The following is a 17,905-nucleotide window of genomic DNA, read 5'->3' as shown; positions in this document are numbered from 1 at the left end:
ATTTTTCTTATGATTTGAATATCAATAAAAATTTAGGATCACATATATTCCTTTAAAAAAACTTTTAGGACAAATTGTTTTTTAACGTAATCAAATTTTTTCAATTATCAACATTAGTTAATCGTTATCATAAAGCAACATTGCATCATTTTGCAAACTTTTAAGATAATATTGCATTAATTAAAAGTTAAAGATACCTAATGAAAAACTTTTGACACAAATTTACCCTTTAATCCATTTTTTATTATAAAGACACAGGTAAAACCAAGTGAAAAAAATAAAATCAAAATCAAATTATTTGATAAGACATCTCTACACCCAAATGACGGGTCATTCAAATTTTTATTTTCATTCCTAATAAATGTTCTTAAATATTATTAGTGATATTTTTATTCAAGGCATTTAATAAAAGTAAAAATGTAAATAACATTGAGAATTGATAAATACCTTATAAATAGAATTAAATTTTTTATTTTCTTTCTACCTTATAAATAGGATCAAAAGAATATACATTAATTTTTCTGAAAACGTGATGAAATATTACAATTAATCTAATTTTTCATGACAACTCCATAATCTTTTCAATGAAGTTAAAAGAAGGTGAGACTGTAAGTGCTGTGTCATATATGAACACCTCGGTTAAATTTGAAAAAAAATATTAACCTCGAAAAAAAAAAAAAACAACAACTTAGATTTAGTAAGGTGAGTAACTAAAAACATAGACGGAGGCATGTGTGTGTGAGTGACGAAAATGAGGAAATAATGGAAGAGCGGGTTGCAACTTGGCAATTCAGGAATTAGAGATTCTCACGTTTTGTTGGAACACGCAACTCTCTAACTCACCTCATTCTTCCTCCATCATTTATTGCTCCTTTCATTTTCTTATTTATTTATAGCCACCTACGTCTCTTTTCCTCACAAAATAAATAAATTAAAAATAATCAAACTTTTCAAAATTATTGTTGCTGGTAAACCAATTCCATATTAAATTATGTTTATTATTTGAAAGCAATAGCTAATAAATGTATCCAAACAAAAACTTGCAAATTTTCTCTGCATGCTTCCATAGATTCCCACCTCACTACTTGACACTTTCCAACTTCTAAGCGTAACCTTATTACTATTCCTAATTAACTAACCAAATTAATAATCCTTTTTATCGTTATCATATTGAAATATTCCAAGGGATATGACTGGGCAGCGTTTAAGAAGAGATTATATCATTTCTTTTGACCTTCAAGATTGTATCATTTCGAGAGAAGAATATTAATATTCCTTGTAAATATATTTATATATACACTATATATATATATATATATATAAATTATTAATAATTGATGCTTGTTTCTAGAATTTCCATATGTCCCTTCTTAAATGGGACTTTGCAATAATCAATTGATTTATAACATAAATAGAGATGAACTTCTAAAAAAAAAAAAAATTCTAACATCATGTGTATGAAGAAGCTGCCCTATTTCAAAACTTGTGATTTATATTTGTCTGTGTATAAATATTTTCTTTTTTTTTTGAGTTTTTAGTAAATCAACTATTAAATTATAGTAATTAAATAGAACAATATTTCGGTGTATTAAACTATACATTCAAGCCTTTTTAAAATTAAATGTAAATTAATGATGATTAGATAGTAAAATTAAAATGTCAATTTTTAATTAAAAAACTTATATACTTAAAATACTTGTTTTCAATTAAATAAAAAATATGCAAATCTTTTATAGATTATTTATTATAACAATTTCTTGTTATTAATATTATTAATACGTTAAAATTCACTTGTGTTGATTTCATTGAATAAAAGCATATAAAATATATGAGGTTAAATATATAAGTCTTGTCCTTTCTTAATTTGTATATATATTTTACGTCAATAAAATTAATACATTTTTGTAGAATGGTATTTCAATTTAACTATTTAACAATGTGATGGTCTGACGGATCATCTCTCTCTTTTTTTTAATAAAATATTTATAGGTCCATGATACTCATGATATACGACAGCATTGGACAAGTCTGATGATGAGAATAGTATTAATAAGTAATATAGTGATAAAAAAAATACGCTGCCCCTTCCATCAAAATCTACAAACTGATACTTACCTCTAAATGTTTGGTTCAATTGGTAAATGAATTATACCGACTTAATTAGAAGTCATGAGTTTAAATTTTGGGAAGTGTTGGTGGCAGAATTTCTACTAGAAAGAATCTCGACCCACCTCAATCCGCTTTAATTTAAATCTTATTAAAATTTTCTCAACTTGACATGAGGTCCCAAAGCAACTGCTACCGGGTGGAAGAAAAAAGTAATAAAAACTGATATTATGGAATTGGGTATCAAATGTTAATCTTTTGTAATACACACTTGTAGCAATAAGATGCAAAAATTACGTGGAGGTCATTTTTCTTCTTGATATAGTCATGATAGAAATATAGAATTGCAATCGCTCGGGCTTGTAGAGCTTAGGGTTAGCAAATGTCTAGTTTAAAAAGAAAATTTGCAAGTACTTCCTCCGTTAAAAAATATAAGGTATTTTTAATTAAATTTCACCTCTCAATAAAGTAGTTACTTATTTTCAAATTAACCATATATTTTTATATTTACTCTATTAAATACTCTACAATAATTATAAAGTCATTCATTAATAGAGACACTTTTAAAAAAAGATAATGATTATACCTCGAAAGATTAAAAATGTTTTATATTTTTTAACATCCAACTTCTCGAAAAATACTTTACATTTTTGAATGGAGGGAGTAGTTATTATAACTTTTGAAATTTTACTCTCATTATATCTATAATTTGAAATCTGGTACTCTCAAATTTCTGGTTCAAAGAGAAAATTTGCAAGTACTTCCTCCGTTAAAAAATTTACGGTATTTTTAATCGAATTTCACCCCTTAATAAAGTAGTTACCTATTTTCAAATTAATCTTATATTTTTATATCTACTCTATTAAATACTCTACAATAAATATAAAGTCATTCATCAATAGGGACACTTAAAAAAAAAGATAATGATTATACCTCGAAAGATTAAAAATGTTTTATATTTTTTAACATTCAACTTTTCAAAAAATACCTTACATTTTTAACAGAGGGAGTAGATATTATAACTTTTGAAATTTTACTCTCATTATATCTATAATTTGAAATCTATTACTCTCCTTCTCAACCTTTTTTTTTGGTAAATAGAGGGGTAAAGCCAAAACAAAATTAAACTGAAATTAATCGTGGGCAAGTCAAGCCCAGTCTATCCCTATACAGTACATCAAGTAAGCCTTCAGGAGGCTCACTCAAAACCTATAGTCCACATTCCTATGAGAGGCTCCAATTAGCCAACCAATCCACACTAAAATTCCCTTCCCAATAAGTATGTGTCACACAGATATGCCAACTAGCATCAATCATAGTTTGGATTTGACGAAGGAATTGATTCTTCACACAAGAACATGACAACATTTGTTTCAGCATATGTTCAAGTGTAGTAAAGTCAGATTCAATGATAACCTTCTTTAGATCCAAGCTTTTTAACAAGAGGAACCCAGACCATAAGCCCCATAATTCCACCTCCAAAGCTGTACACCTACCCACTCTATTAACAAAACCCCCTTTCCAGTCACCAGTAAAATCCCGTATGACTCCTCCACAATCAGCATCCCCAAGCCACCCCTTAGTAACACTTTTAATATTGAGCTTTAACCAGCCCTCTTGAGGTGGCCACCACTGAATATCGTCCTAATGCTTGAGACAAATATTGTCATCCATATCATAAGCTTTCTTAATCCCCTCAACATATTGCATAATACTCATAACAGAAATCTTGGAGGAATCAAAGTTAGGATCAAACATCATTTTATTCATCCAAGACCACATAAACCATACAGCCACCCCAAATATCAAATGCCAATTACACGTTTTCCTTATTGAACTACTATTGAAATTCTTTTGAAACCATTTATACAAATTTAAATAAAAAATAAAAAAATGCATATCTCGTATTAGCTACTCCCACACACTATGTGCATAAGAACAATCCCTCAATGCATGCAAGCAGGACTCCTCAACCAATCCACACCTGAAACAAACAGACGACCCAACAATATCGTTAAACCTTCGAGCAAATGTTGGTAATCTATTTGAAGCAACCAACCATAAGAACGTTTGGATACGTCTCGAACCCTTCTAAGACCAAATTTTTGTACAAATACTGTTTCCATCTTGTCGATCAAAACCACTTAGATGCTTGTACATTATAGCAATACTAAAATTATCAGAACCACTACCTAACCAATGAATTCTGTCTTCCCCCATAGACACACAAAGAGGCAGCGTAGCTTTAATCTGGCCCACTATATCCTCAGGTAACCAAACCTTTAACTCCTCTAATCTCTAACCACCCCTCTCATTGACATAAACCCTTACACACTTTCATAATCCAGAAGGTGCAGGAACCACCAAGCATTGGTCAACTAAAGATGTACTATTAGCCACCCACCTATCAACCCAGAAGTTCACTTTGCTCCCATTATTTACCTCCCATCCAACGTGCCATAGTATACACGGCCAAAGCTCACCTGATTTCTTCCATAAAATAGAATCGGTATGTTTAACAATGCATTATTGATCCAATAGCTCTCTTCTCCCATATTTACTTATTAGAAATTGAGAACTTAATTTCTGTGGGGATACAAGCATCATCCATCCAATCTAACTTAATAGGGCCTCATTCATTACTCTTAAATTTCATAAACTAAAGCCTCCCAATGCTTTCGATCAACATATAGTTTCCCATCCTATTAGAAGGACCCTCCGCCTGTTATGAATGGACCCCCAAATAAAGTCTCGTTGCATCTGTTCCAATTCTTGACAGACTCCTACAGGTAAAATATCATGTTACATAGTAAAAACAGGAACCTGTTGTATAATTGATTAAACTAATGTTAGCCACCCAGTAAAAGACAGACTTTGTGCCTTCCACCTACTCAGTTTCTTTTGTACCTTATCCAATAAAAATTGATATTGACCTCTAGTTCTTTGACCGTGAGTTATATAAGAGCCTAAGTAATGGCCTAACTCTAGAACTGGTTGAAAACCACAACAGCGTACCAATTCCTCACATTTTGCCTGTGAAACATCTTTCAAAAATGCCACAACTATCTTTTGTGGATTTATTTTTTGACTAGAGATGGCACCAAACTTTTGCAAACATTATAGCACAACCTCTAATTGCTCCACCTCCATCTCACAAAACAATAATAAATTATCAACAAAAAGCAAATGTCATATTAGAGTCCCATGCCTCCCTAACTTTATAGGTGTCCATACACCTACCTTAATTTCATCAACAATCATATGAGATAATTTCTCCATGCTCAAAACAAATAAATATAGAGATAAAGGGTTCCCTTGCCTTAATCTTCTAGAAGGTTTAAAACTATTTGACTTTACACGATTCCAAAGTAACGTCATAGAAATACTTTCAAAACAATTGGCAATAATCTCTACAATCTCCCTTAGCAAACCCAGTTCCTCCAAGACATGTCACAAGAAACTCTAATTTATACGATCATAGCCTTGTCAAGGTCAATTTTAATAGCCATAATGCCTTTATCCCTTGCCATTCTCCTCATAGAATGAGAAATCTCTCTCGTTATAACAATATTCTCCTGGATGCATCTTCCCGGAATAAAACTAGCTTGAAAAGGAGATACCACTTATTCATCAACGGATTTAAATAACTGACAAGAATCTTTGAAAGCCCTTTATAAATGACTTACAAAGAGAGATAGGCCGAAGATGACTAACCACCTCAACTTTATCCAACTTTAGTACCAATGTAATCAAAGTTTGATTAATTTTAGTCAAGCGGTGCGGATTATTCCATATGTGCATAATCAAATCTATAACAGTACATCCTACTACATCCTAATTTTTATGAAAGAAAATTATCGAGAAGCCATCCTTGCCAAGAGCTTTAAAAGGTCCAATACTAAAGATAGCCTGATAAATGTCCTCTGGACTAATAGATTTACCCAACTTATGGAGTTTAGTAGCATCAACTTGTCCCCATTTATGTTGTGTATTGATCCATTGTCTAGCAGTAACTTCCTCATAAAACAAATTAAAATAGAAAGTTTTCACCATCCGTATTAATTCAACTTCATTCTCAACCCATATACCATTATCATTTCTTAACATGTGAATTTTATTTCTTCGTCTTCTACTAATAACCTTTAGATGATAAAACTTAGTGTTACGGTCCCCACTTCTTATCTATTCCCCCTAGCCTTCTGGTACCAATGAATTTCCTCTTGGTAAAGCAATTGTCATAATTCATCATTCAGTTTAGCCTCAAGGTCTTCTAGAAATGAGTTGGAAGTACCATTCAACTTCCGTTGAATTCCGACAATTCTTGCCAGCAGCTTCTTCTTCCGCCTCTCAAGACAATTAAAGACCTCCTGATTCCACTTCCTTAATGGTTTTTTAAGACAAGTTAGAGCCACATGAGCCTCTACATCCTGACACTAGTTTTCACACAAAAAATCCTTAAAGCTTGGTGACTCAACCATATGGCTTCAAACTAAAAAGCTTGAGTATTTCTTGGAGGAATATGGCCATGCAGATCAAAACAAAGAGGATGATGGTCTGATTCAACTCGAGCCAAGACTTGAGCAAACGCATTAAGAAATGTTTACTGCTATATGGTATTGCATAAACACCTGTCTAATCTCTTATATACTCTATCTCTCCATTCTACTTTAGCCCCCTCCAAGTATAAAGAGGCCCCTCGGCCTCAATATCAATCAACATACAATCCTCAATCCAAGCACGAAAGGCATTGCATCTCTGGATGCTCGAATCAGCACCTCCTTTTTATTCAAGAGGTGAGGCAATCTCATTAAAATCACCCCCAACTAACCATGCCTCATCAATACTTCTAGCTATATCTCTAAGTCTATTCCATAAGGCATCTCGTGTAGCACCTTGTAGATTGGCATATACAATAGTACACAACCAACTACAGGTCTCCTTCTCCACTTTAACATGAAGAAACTGTGCATCTCTTACCAAGATATCAATGTGCAACTCTCCATTCTTCCAGCATAACCAAATGCCCCCAACAAACCCTCTTGTTTTTACTCTAATCGAGAATTTAAAACTTAAATTACTAATAACACAATCAACTCTAAGACCACTGACTCGCAGTTCAACTAAAGCAACCATTGTTGGGTTATGCAACCTCAACAAAGTTTTACATGCTCTACCAAAGTGGGAGTTAGAAGCACCTCTATAATTCCAAAAAATGATTTTCATGAAGAAAAAATAATAGCCATTAGGTTTGTATCTTAATAGACACATAGCCTCCTTCATGTATTACCTTCAACACTATATCATCCTGCTTATCATCCTCTATACGGGTCCATCGAACATCATCCTCTCCCTCACCATCAAGTTCATATTGCTCAACTTGGTTTTCACATCCTGTACAACCTCTAGAAATTACTCCTTCCTCATCTACCCCAAAGTCCACCTCTATTCCTTCAATTGAAGTCATAATATAATCCTCACCCTGTTGCCTAGTAGTAATCACTTTCTCCTGACCCACATTCCCCCTATTCCTAGCTAGTAAACAAGCCTCTCATACATTATTCACAAGCTCTTTTACTACTACCACCTCCTTTCGATTTCAAATTGCCTGAACTAACTACTTGATTTTTTCTGTTGTAACTAGCAGTTGTAATATCCCTTAGGGAGTGCTGACCAGTTTCCCTTTTGTCTTATTTCCTTTCCAAAACACTCCCCATATTCTGTCTATGATTCAGCTTATTGTTTTTATCTTATGACATATAAACAATACTGGGATTATCCCCTCGTTCTTTCGCTAATAAAGAAAATCTTGAAGTACCAATAAAGTTATCATTTAAAGTTCAAACTCTTCACCCCCTTCTAAGATGTTGTGCAACCTTCCACATATGTTGATCTAGTGCATCTACCCTGTCACCACTATTAAACCCTATCCCATTGACCACAGCATCCCTATGGGTACCAAGATTCATCCTCGAACTAGTTTCACCTACTTCTCCCTTACTCTTACAGTCCTCCTTCAAGTGACCATAAGTGCCACAGCATAAACATAACAAAGACATACATTCATACTCAATAGGAAATACTTTCTCATCAACAGCAAATTGAGGCAGTAAAGGCTTCGAGATATCTACCTCAACACAAATCCTAACAAATCTACCTCTTTTTTTTCTAGCAATATGTTCATCAATTTTAATGATATTTTCAATCTCATTTCCCACATTATACAGTAATTTCCTATCATATAAATCCATAAACATAGTAGGAATACGTACGCAGACAATAAGCTTTGAGATGACCTCTTCCATCGGGTTGAAGTTTGGCTTCCAACGAATCACCACCAAATAGCTATCAAGAATCACCCAAGGACCTCCAGTGAGGGCCGTATTATAGTACTTTGCATCTTCAAATTCCACAAGGAAAAAATCACCTTCTATATCGACCACTTGAACACTGCCCTTCTTGCTCTATAATTGCTCAATTCGTGGCTTTAACAATCGCAGACTTATGGTTTTACCCATCGATTTGACAATCAGTGTTAAATGGAAAGGCTTAGCTGGTCGTTTTCTTTCTTTCAGATCGAGAATGAAGTTGGGGCAAAGTAAGTTCATACGGTCAACTGTAATACTTTCGCTTGGATTCGGAATTGACTCAAAACATATGTCTACCTCTTCACCGTCGTCCAGAGATGAATCGGAGAAGCTCTCCTTCCTCTTCAATAGTGAGTCGCGGTACGATACAGCTCCAATGCCTTCAAATCTCGTCCATGCATTCACCTTCATCCATCATTCACTTCGCAACTATAGTGACGTTTCGCCTGAGAAAATACCACCTTCTCAAACTTTTTTCTTACTTCGATCTAGCGTATCTTTTTCCTCCGTGGAGACCAGAACCACAGAGGCGGTGTCAGCCGAGAACGCGTTTGTAAACATGTTCGCTCTCAAGACTCAAGGAAAAAGTAATTAATTCTCAACCTTTTTATATAAGAAACAACCATACACATTCTTTCTTTGATTTCTTTAAAAATTAATTTTTTACCCTCAATGAAAGGAGTGTAATCAAGTTAACATCATTAAATAATACAAAACTATCATGTCAAACAATCCATAAAAGCATTTTAAAAAAGTTAAATTTCAAATATATTTATTGATCTTAACTATATTTTTTAATCCAGTTAATTTTCTTGTGAAGAGATCCAGAGAATTGAACATTTTATATGTTTTATGTCTTCATTGGCCTCATCCTACGTTTGTCACTTAAGATGATTTATAGAAAAATTTGATATGTATAAAAATTGATTTAATAATTTCGGCCAACAATGTAAAAAAATTCTACATGTATGAATTATAGACAGCTACTTCCAAACTAATTAAAACTATAAGTATTTGTAAATTAATTTTCTATATTTGAAATATTAAGCAACGAAAGCATATTTCTTTCTCTCATGCTCTCCCTTCAAAAATATAAAGTATTTTTTAAAGTAAGAAGTTAACAAATATAATATTTTTGGGGTTTTTAAATGTGCAATTAATTAGATTTTTTTTCCAAAAATACCTATAAAGTGGTACAATTAATAAGATTTTTTAATTAAGACACCATATTAAAAACACTTAACTAACTCATTGGAAAGTGTAATTTAGTTAAAGGCGCATTATAGTACTCTTTCTATACTACATAATATAAGGTATTATTAACTAATTCACAGTTATTAAAAAATGTTAGTTAAAACTTTAATTTTTTAAAAAAATTACATCTTTTTAATTATACCTTTATTAAATATCATACATAAGTGCCTTGATAATTACAATTAAAATTCACATGCATTATTTGAAAAAAAAAAGTAATAAATGAAATAGGGATATAATTAAAAAAATTATAAAATTTATCTAATATCCTATATTTTGGATCAAATAAAACTTTAAAAAAAGTGATATATTATGATTAAGAAGGAATAATATTAAACTTAGGGGGCATAATATTATGAGGGTTTTGGATTTAATTAGAGAGAAATTGAGTAAATGATGGTAAGAGCCCATGCATTATGAGTCATAATTGCATGACAAGTTTGTTAAATAAAACTTTCATGGCTACGCACATAAAGTTAAAATTAAAAAATAAAAATATCTACTCTCGCTATTTTTAAATATGAGAGAAAATAATCAATTCATATAATTTAAGAAAATTGGTTAAGTATAATAATTATGTCTGAAATTTAATAATTTGAACTAAATTATCCTTATAATTAATGAAACAAATCTATCGATCAATAAAACTAAACGTTTACTATATAAGGAATAATTTGAAAAAAAAAATGTGATAAATATTTCTTGAAATTTATAATTTTACTTATAAGTAATGATAAAAAAAATACGTGCTAGTTTTTCTTGTATTCAAAAATAAAGTTGTAGTTGCAGAGCGGTTACCTTTGAGAATCTTCTTTACATGTAACAAGTAAAAACATTAATGTATGACTAAGATTAACTATGAATTGTAAGTGAATGAATGAGATGATGATGCGTGATTTGTTAGTATGCAAGCGTTTTTTGAACTTCAAAATCTGTATGTTTTAACCTGTTGAGCTCCAATGCAACTCACCAAAAAAAAATTATATATCTCAAAATGTAAATTCATATACTCCCTCAATTAAAAAATATAAAATATTTTTTATACAGTTAAATGTTTAAAAATATAAAGAATTTTTAATTTTTTATGATGTAACTATTATCTTTTTTAAAAAAATATTTTTATTAATAATGACTTTATATTTATTATAAAGTATTTAATGAAAATAAATATAAAAAAAGAGTAATTTAAAAATAAATAATTATTTTATTGAAGTAAAATTTAATTAAAAATATTTTAAAATTTTTAAAAGAGGGAGTACTTAGTAATCTTCAGAGCAGAGGAGAAGCAAAACTGATTCCCACGCAATATATAACCTTCCAACATGCCAACAACACAGAGTAAAACGATGAGTACCAATCATTTATCTTTACAAAGGTGGTTGCATTTATTTGAAAAAAAAAAGGAAAAATATAAAATTAATTATAAGAAATAAAACCTCTTATGCACCTTTTTTTTTTTTATGTAGTCTTTCTATAACTTTATTTTCTGAAAACATTCGTACAAACAAACCCGTTCCTCGTGGGGGAAATAAAAAATCTCCTCCCGCGAGGGATAAAAACATGAATAAAAAAACCTAAGAAATTTCTAGGTTCCTGCTCTGTAAAATCTTTATGTCACTGTCGGATTTCCCGTGATTGTCATTCATTTCCATGGCCACCCACCCAACAAACAAAAAACCACAAATTCAAAAATAAAATAAAAAATCAAATAAATAAATACAGCCTCTCATTTACTGACAGAGAAAGGAGAGGACTGTGATCCTCCATGGTTCGCCCCTGTACACAACCTTCCCTTCTACGTAAGTCATTATTGTATTATCCTGGCCTCAAGCGTCGAGCAGGCACATACCTCCAATTACCGAAATACCCCTGCCATGCATATCATGGTCTCTGTGTTAACTGTCCCATCCAACAAAGCTACTAGTTCAGCTTTTTTTTAATGTCTTCCACATGACGATAATTTCCTGTACCATACGCATGCACGTCACGTGACCTAAAGTCCTATGTTGTCTGCGGCAACACAAACGGCGTCGTCACGGACACGCTCGTATGGTCCTTGCAACTCAATGCCTTCAGTATTTTCCACGACACCTTGCCGGAACTCCGATTCACCGCCAGCTTCCCACTGCCATCAGCCGTCGGAAACATTGTCGTGGAAGGGTTTCGGCGAAATTGCCGATTCTTAATGTCGCTGAGCTCCATCTCTGACGGTACCCTGACGAGCCCAAAAAACAGGAAGAACCACCGCGGCTTCATTGCCTTCTTCACAACGATCTCCGACTGCACGACGCTCCTCACCGAAGTATTCCTCTCAATTTCCGTCGCCGGCATCACGATGGAGCTCGAAGACCGGTGAAGTCTGCGGTAATCCAAGGACCTGCTGTTCCTCATCATGAACCGGCGAGAATTATTCCCACAAGTGATGGCACTGTTGGATCGGGTCACGCCAGATTGCAACGTGGACAGAGACTCTGATCTCCGGCGGTATACCGGCGGTCTGCTCGGATCTTTTCTGTTGCTGATCTTGGGAGGAGATCGGTCGGTGTCATTGAAGAGCTTCCCGCAGAAAACGATGTCGTCGGCAGAGCACATATCGAAGCTGGTGTTGTCGTTGAAGAATTCGAAGAAATCCACGGCCTCTGATGATAACGAAGACCGACGACTGATCTGCTTGGACGACGTGTCGTCTGAATCTAAACCGTTGCATTTTTGGGTATTGTGGTTCAGTGGAAGATCGCAGAGAGACAGTGCTTCTTCTTCATCATCGTCTTCGTCTTGGTCATGTCTTTCGGGTGTTTGAGGGACGAAATCTGGATAAGAAGCCATAGTCAAAGGAAATAATAGTGAAGAGAGATTTTTGGTATTAGAGAGAGAATGTTTAGAAAGAAAGGTGGTTTTATATAGGAAGTAAAGGTGAGGGGAATTAGGGTAATTGTGAGAGAGTAATATGTAATGTTTGTGTTTTGGAGTATATATAAAGGGACATAAATGGGTTTACCTTTGGCATTACTTGGGAGCTGCTTTTGGCTTACTCGTCCGTGGCTTCTAGAAAATTGAAGACTGGGAAAGGCATCTGGAAGGGACAAGAGAAGAGAATAGTCCATTGGCCATTTAATTTCAAGACTTAATGACTTTTTTTCTGGAAACACCAATATGCAATACGTACAGTATATCTCAAGGCAAGAATTTTATACACAACAGTATTTTTATATGTATTATCTCTTTACACATTTTTTCATAAATATGATTGAAAAGTTTAAAGGAAAATATAACTTTGAGTCTTTGATTTATTTATTTTTAATTATCAATTCAATTTCTAAACTTTGATTCAAAACAGTTTAATTTTTTTGTTAATTTCTTGAATCAAAACAATTTCACATTTATAGTTTTTTAATTTGGTACAACTCAATCTTTATAATTTCTGAATTCAATAAATTATAAGGATTGAGTTGTAATAAATCAAAATTTAAGAATTAAATCAATAAGAAAAGAAAGTTTAGAGAAAAAAATTATATTATCCCAAAAGTTTAAAGTAAATATATTTTTTCCATTTATATATGCCACAGAGCTAGACTGGTTTTGGTTTTTTAATATAGCTATTTGATTAGGTAATATTTCAGCATTATATATCGGACTCAATTGTGTAGAGTAGCTCTGGTTTTATTTGTTTTAATTTGCAGGTTAGTTTCACTATGCAAGTGGAGTGAATAGCACATTACCAAACCTAAAGGGTAAATCTATTAACGCGTATTAGCAGTCCTATGACAGAGATGGTGCACTTTAAAATTGATCTGTTTTGTTGGCTTTGGAAGTTAGCAAAAGTATCACTTCACTCCTTAATAGCAAGTGATTCTAATATCCAGAGCTCGATTAAAGTCTGTCCAAAAATGAGTAGTTAGTCACGGACTTGATAATTTATTTGACAATTCTTTCAACAAATTGCATGTATTGTGTCATTGTCGTGATAAAAAGATATTTTGTAGGGTGTGTTGTTGATAATTTTCATTTCGTAGTTGATTTAGATATTTTATTTTTTTGCGAATAGAACAAAATGTAATATAGCAGTATTCTAATTAGTAATTTCTTAAGGAAATAGTTGTTTAAATTATCTACTTTTAAAATTTAAAATTAAATATCATTTATTCAAATTAAAAATAACAATATAAATTTTATGTATTAGAGAAGTACAATATAACTTAACAATGTAAATTCTCATTTCTATATACCATGAACAAATTACAATATTTTCCGCCTATTAAAGAAAAAAAAAATTACAATATTTCGGCACGCTACCAATATTAGAATTTAAATCTTTTAAAGTTGAGATATGTGAATTTTTGTAAAGTTTTTTTTAAGCATTTTTCATCATTTTATTATTTTTATAAAATATAAAATATGTTTTCCTTTCTTTAAGAGACAAACTTTTCTGAAATTCATAGATCTTAACTCTAAAGGATTTAAATCCCTAATATTATTAATTAACAACTTAGCTGGTAAAAATATTGATTAAAGGTTTATTATAAGAGTTACCAATAGAGGATAAATTTGCAGATATTGGACTGCTGTAGTTAAAATATTGCGAAAAGAAATCATGCATGATTTTTTTATGTCCATATTTATTTCTTTTTGAAAGAATAGAACTAATAGGACGTTTATTTATTTTTAAGGTCAAAATTAGATTTATCAATTAGAACCAATCTTTAAAAGGTCAGTGTTTAAATGGATTAGTTTTATTAAGTTTGATTATATTTTAAAGTTTTATTTTAGTTAACCTAGCCCTGGTCCTTAGCCCTTTTTTTTTTAATTTTCAATTTAAAAATCTACAAAAATACATATTAAAAATTTAAAAAAATTATTTTATATAACATGAAGTTTAAAAAAATAAATTTAAATTAATACGCATAACAAAATTAAGTATAATAAAAAATAACAACATCATAAAATCATCACGGATAACAATCCGTCTTTGCTAATTGCTAGCATCATCACTAAATTTTAATTATTTTTATTGTTATCGATATCAATGTAATTGTCATTCTCCTTTTGGAGTCTTATTAATGAAAAAGATATTAAATTTTTTAAATATTCCTTCTTTATCCTCATGAAAGGAGGTTGGAATTTTATAATTAATGTAGTATTTATTTTTTTAATATTAAAATTTAAAAAAATTATAAAAAAGCTTAATAGGACTGACCCTTTTATTTTTTTTTACTTTAAAATAGCAACCCAACCCTAAATTTTTTTCAAACTTAAAAGGGCTGGCAATTGAAGGCTCTAGTCAAAATTAGTGGAAATTAAAGTTATTTTTCATAATCAACATAAAAAGTCACTCTTCAATTTAGACGGCAAAATCTGTGACATTAGTATGAACTTCGACATAAACAATGCTTCGTTTTATATATTATATATATAGAGACTATGAATCCATTTGAGACTTTAATATATTAAGTTTCGCTGTCATTAATTTTTTTTAACAGGCATTTTTTAATAAAAATAACTATGAATCCATTTTCGTATGAATGTTAATCCAATTAGAGAATTCAGATTTTTTTTTTTAACAATTTGCATGCAAATTCCACGCATAAGTTTAGAGAATAGAAGTTTATATACGTCAAGTAATTCTAAGATAAAAGGTATATATTAAGCTAATGTTAATTTCAATCAAGTAATTTAAATAATTTTGGAGGTATTGACAAAGTATAAACACAAACATATATAAAACTTTAACATGATAGTAGAGGGTGATGGCCACAACAAAAGATTATATTCAAGATTTCCTAGGCTCTCAGACTTAAAAAAAAAAAAATTAAACCCAAGCAAATAGGGAAAAAAAATAAACATATAAAAAAAAGAGTAAAAATAAAAGGCACAAGGATGTGAAAATCACTATCCCATCATAAATTATAAGATATTTTTAAAAGAGATTCACTATCATAAAATATAAGACATTCTGATAAAAATAAGATTCTATTAATAATATTTTTTGAATATTACAATTTTTAGTCTATTCTCTATTTATTTCACATATAGAGTATTAAATTAAAGATATTTTTGCAAGTTGATATTTTTTATTTTAAAAAATAAAGTTATAAATTATATTTAATGAGTTTTTATTGATATGTGTAATTTTATCTAAAAGTATTCTGTAACTTGAAAAGGATGGAGTACTAACAATTTTTTTCAGCTGGTAGGGGGAAAAAAACAAAGCTTAAACCATGTTCATATGAACAAGCTGTCCCAGTGCGAGCATATACAAAACTTAATACATAGTGAAATTAAGATTTGGGTTAAGCATTGAAGTTTTTAAATTCTAACATATGAATTTATCATAACTATGGGTGACACTTTAACTATAAAGGATAAAGGACTAAAATCTGAAAACTTTCAAAGGATGATTCAGGTTCCTTTGTTTTTTTTTTTTTTGGGTCGTTTTCTCAACATTTTGCTTGTTTCCTACTTACCACACATGTACTAGATTGCCTATGCTACCCTCTTTATTTTTCGTTTCTTTTATTTTTTTTCTATTTTTCTTTTTCGTTTTTTAGGGCAAAGAAGCTTGTTATCATTCACAGATATCATAAAATAATATCGAATCTCTTCAACAAAACGAAAAATGCCCATGCTTCCAAGCAAAGGAGGATATCACTGAATTCAATGATGATATGATAGAATGATTATTCTCTGTGGATATTTTACGAAATTCCATTGCTACTTTGGAAAAAATGACGAATCTTTATTGCATATTGTTAAGCCCAATGGTAGTAAATGTTATGATCTTAAGCCCATTTACTCTGTAGGGTGTTAACGTTATTCTAGTTTGAAATGGGACCACTTCAATCCCATTTGCAAAGAAAACTTGGACCCAGGTGATGATATAGGGCCGTCCCCGCGAGGCCCACTATTGAGTGACTGATCTTTGAATTCCATGGTTCCAGAAACCCAATATTCATCTGGGTTTTAATGTGTTCAGGCCACCTATCTAAAGTTATTTTGATTATCAAGCTTCTTTTTTGGAATGTGACAAAATGGTCATTGATGGGCCTAAACCTAATATTATAGCTTTAGCTGATACTGGATGTGACAATGAAGCACGATTATATTCTCTACACTATTGGACCCTCGGGTGGGATTCTTATTGCCTGGAGAAGTAGTGATCTTTAAGTTTCCCTAATCCAAATAGACAGATAATTCATTCACTTCCATTGCTCCTCTAATTTCTAACATACTCCAACTTTCATGAATCCCTGTGGAATAAGTTACGTTGTATGGCCCCCAATATCAGTGATCCTTGGTTAATATTCGGGGACTTTAACGATATCTCTTCAAGCTTTAAGCGCACTGGTGGGTCAACCGGCTCTAGTTCAAGAATAAGATGGTTCCAAGACCAAATTCAAAGCTGTGCCTTCACAGATCTGGGGAGTATGGTCTTAAATTCACCTGGAAGGGGCCTCATTTATTGGATTTCAATTACCTTTATGAAAGACTAGATCGGGCACTTGCCAATACACCTTTCCTTATTGAATTCCAAGATTGCCCCGTTAAAGTACTCCCTAAACTAATTTTTCAGATCATAACCCTTTATTTATCCACTCTTGTAAGTGTCATGTTGTCACTCTCGTCAATAAACCCTTTCGCTTTGAGGCAATGTGGTTGTCTCACAACTCTTTTAGCTCTTTTCTTAAAGAACAATAGGCTACTCACAGTACCCTATCTTTGAACCTGAAAATTTTCAAAAGCTCTCTTCTTGTTTAGAACAAGAATGTTTTTGGCCTAGTGGAACAAAAGAAAAAATGAGTTCTATTAAGACTGAATGGTATTCAAAAATCCAAGTCTCATCCCTAATCGAATTTTCTAACCAATCTTGAACTAGAATTGCATATGGAATTGGAGGAAATTTTGAAGCTAGAAGAAACTAAATGGTTCCAGAAGGCTTACACAGAATGGATTTCTAAAGGAGATCATAACATCCGTTATTATCACCTCAAAACAACTATGAGGAGAAGGAGAAATTGAGTTCTAGCTTTAAAAGATGTATCAAGAAATTGGATCGAGGATATTGGTACTTTATAAAAATTAGTTTCTAACTATTTTAAAGAGCTTTACCAACAGGAGGCTTCTGATTTAGTGTTATTATCTATTAACACATCTTTTCCTAGGAACAACTCTGCTTTTATTGATTC

At 31.7% G+C, this 17,905-nt stretch overlaps 1 protein-coding gene and 1 long non-coding RNA gene across 2 annotated transcripts; both read right to left on the bottom strand.

Moving 5' to 3' along the window:
* Positions 1 to 3,850: 3,850 nt before the first annotated feature.
* LOC129308466 (uncharacterized) lies at positions 3,851 to 9,024 on the bottom strand. The gene is made up of 2 exons (XR_008592621.1): positions 8,376 to 9,024; positions 3,851 to 4,090 (listed from the first exon to the last, which is right to left on the bottom strand). It is a non-coding gene; the product is annotated as an uncharacterized LOC129308466 (long non-coding RNA).
* Positions 9,025 to 11,726: 2,702 nt separating this feature from the next.
* LOC129308840 (uncharacterized) lies at positions 11,727 to 12,551 on the bottom strand. Its single transcript, XM_054950226.1, has one exon. It carries the CDS (start codon positions 12,549 to 12,551, stop codon positions 11,727 to 11,729), a length of 825 nt encoding a protein of 274 aa, XP_054806201.1.
* Between the last annotated feature and the right edge of the window lie 5,354 nt (positions 12,552 to 17,905).

The sequence above is a fragment of the Prosopis cineraria genome, unplaced genomic scaffold (assembly GCF_029017545.1).
Source record: "Prosopis cineraria cultivar Desert tree isolate PC_DT_omini unplaced genomic scaffold, ASM2901754v1 PC4, whole genome shotgun sequence".
Lineage (NCBI taxonomy): Eukaryota > Viridiplantae > Streptophyta > Magnoliopsida > Fabales > Fabaceae > Prosopis > Prosopis cineraria.
The sequence above is the reverse complement of the archived record's forward strand: the minus strand, read 5'-3'. Positions and strand labels throughout refer to the sequence as shown.

Excerpts from the sequence above, each read along its gene's own strand:
- LOC129308840 (XM_054950226.1), bottom strand. The coding sequence starts at position 12,551 with ATGGCTTCTTATCCAGATTTCGTCCCTCAAACACCCGAAAGACATGAC.